Below are 1,544 nucleotides of genomic sequence, written 5' to 3'. Positions count from 1 at the left end.
GCGTCTGCCGCCCAGCAGAGAGAGCCGATTCTGGAAATCCCTGCTGAGAGTACGGGTAACGACAACCTCCCTGCTTTTGTTTCAGGATTCATTTCAAATAGGAATATATTAAATAACTCCCGACCGTCCTTCTGTCCTCCTCTCCCAGGCACTGGTCTTGTCCAGAGATGCGTGGTCGTGCAGAAGGGACCAGCTCGGGCTTCGGCTTCACAGTTTGTGGAGAGAGAGTCAAGCTGGTGCAGAATGTCCGACCAGGTGAGACGATGCACCGCTGATCGGTCTTATCAAGCTCTCCAAAAAACTGCAAAAAAATGGAAAGATAATATAGTCAAATTGATAGATTTTTACAATTTAAATTGACGTGAAGTTGAGTGCACGCACATAGCTAATGTGTTGATGCTATCAAAAGATCTAATTCAGTTATGAAAAGGGTTTTTATTATATTAAGTAAAATATATATTTTGTGATTGAATTGAGTGTTCATGTACACAATTCAACATGACCTTGATGGTAGGGAGATGATAATGAGTTATTATATGGTAGCACCCAACAAATATCAGTTTCTTTTTCTTTTTGTTATGTGATCTTCACTGTATGTCATTACTTATCTTTACAGGTGGTGCAGCAGTGAAGGCCGGGGTTCATGAAGGGGACAGAATCATAAAGGTTGTTACTACTTTTAATCCCAAATAACAAATCTGACGGTCGTTCGTTTTTCCTGTTTTTAATGTTCCTTTTCTCTTTCCCTCTCTCAGGTGAACGGCCAGCTGGTGTCCTCCATGTCCCATCAGGAGGTGGTAAAGCTCATCAAATGTGAGTTTGAAATATGATTGATGTGTTTGGTATATTCTGTATATTTAGCATTTATTTATCTGACTCCATTCCTGCTTTTTTTTTTTTTTATCCTCTCGCAGCTGGACCGTATGTCGCTCTGACACTACAAGGACCGCCCCTTTCAGCCTCACTTCCCTTAGAGCCCCTCCACACGGACCTCACCAATCAAAGAACGTCTCTGGGTGGGGAGGCCCCCCCGACTCCGCCTCCCCCCTTGCCGTCGGGACTGAGCAGTACCCCATCGCAAAGAATCACTGGACCCAAACCACTGCAGGTAAACCAATTTAATTGAAGGATTGATGTCATTTTGCTGGTATTTTAAGAAATAATGAATATTTTACTCACTTTTGTGTGTAAACATACACACCATCATAAAGGTTTGTTGTACATTTTGTTTTTTTTAGGACCCAGAAGTACAAAAACATGCCACTGAGATACTCAGGAGAATGCTCGAGCAGGAAGAGGCTGAACTACAGGTTGATAGATAGATACACACACACACACACACACACACACACACACACACACACACACACACACACACACACACACACACACACACACACACACACACACACACACACACACACACCTCTTCTACCTCTGGGCCAACACTCTACCAATGCCCCTCTGAGATGCTTTTCTCCTCGTCTGATATGACCATTTTGTCCCCATAAGGGAAGCCAGTCCCCACATGTGACTGTGTAAAC

At 43.5% G+C, this 1,544-nt stretch overlaps 1 protein-coding gene across 1 annotated transcript; it reads left to right on the top strand.

Moving 5' to 3' along the window:
- Positions 1–1,322, top strand: LOC104960194 (rho guanine nucleotide exchange factor 11-like). Its single transcript, XM_010788170.1, has 6 exons — positions 1–55; positions 149–255; positions 617–666; positions 756–813; positions 915–1,108; positions 1,239–1,322. The coding sequence occupies exons 2-6, from the start codon at positions 168–170 to the stop codon at positions 1,320–1,322; spliced, it is 474 nt and encodes a 157-aa protein (XP_010786472.1). The 5' UTR covers positions 1–55; positions 149–167.
- Positions 1,323–1,544: the final 222 nt, after the last annotated feature.

This window comes from Notothenia coriiceps, unplaced genomic scaffold, assembly GCF_000735185.1.
Source record: "Notothenia coriiceps isolate Sejong01 unplaced genomic scaffold, NC01 NC01_scaffold00031627, whole genome shotgun sequence".
Taxonomy (NCBI): domain Eukaryota; kingdom Metazoa; phylum Chordata; class Actinopteri; order Perciformes; family Nototheniidae; genus Notothenia; species Notothenia coriiceps.
This window is presented reverse-complemented; position numbering and strand designations above follow the sequence as displayed.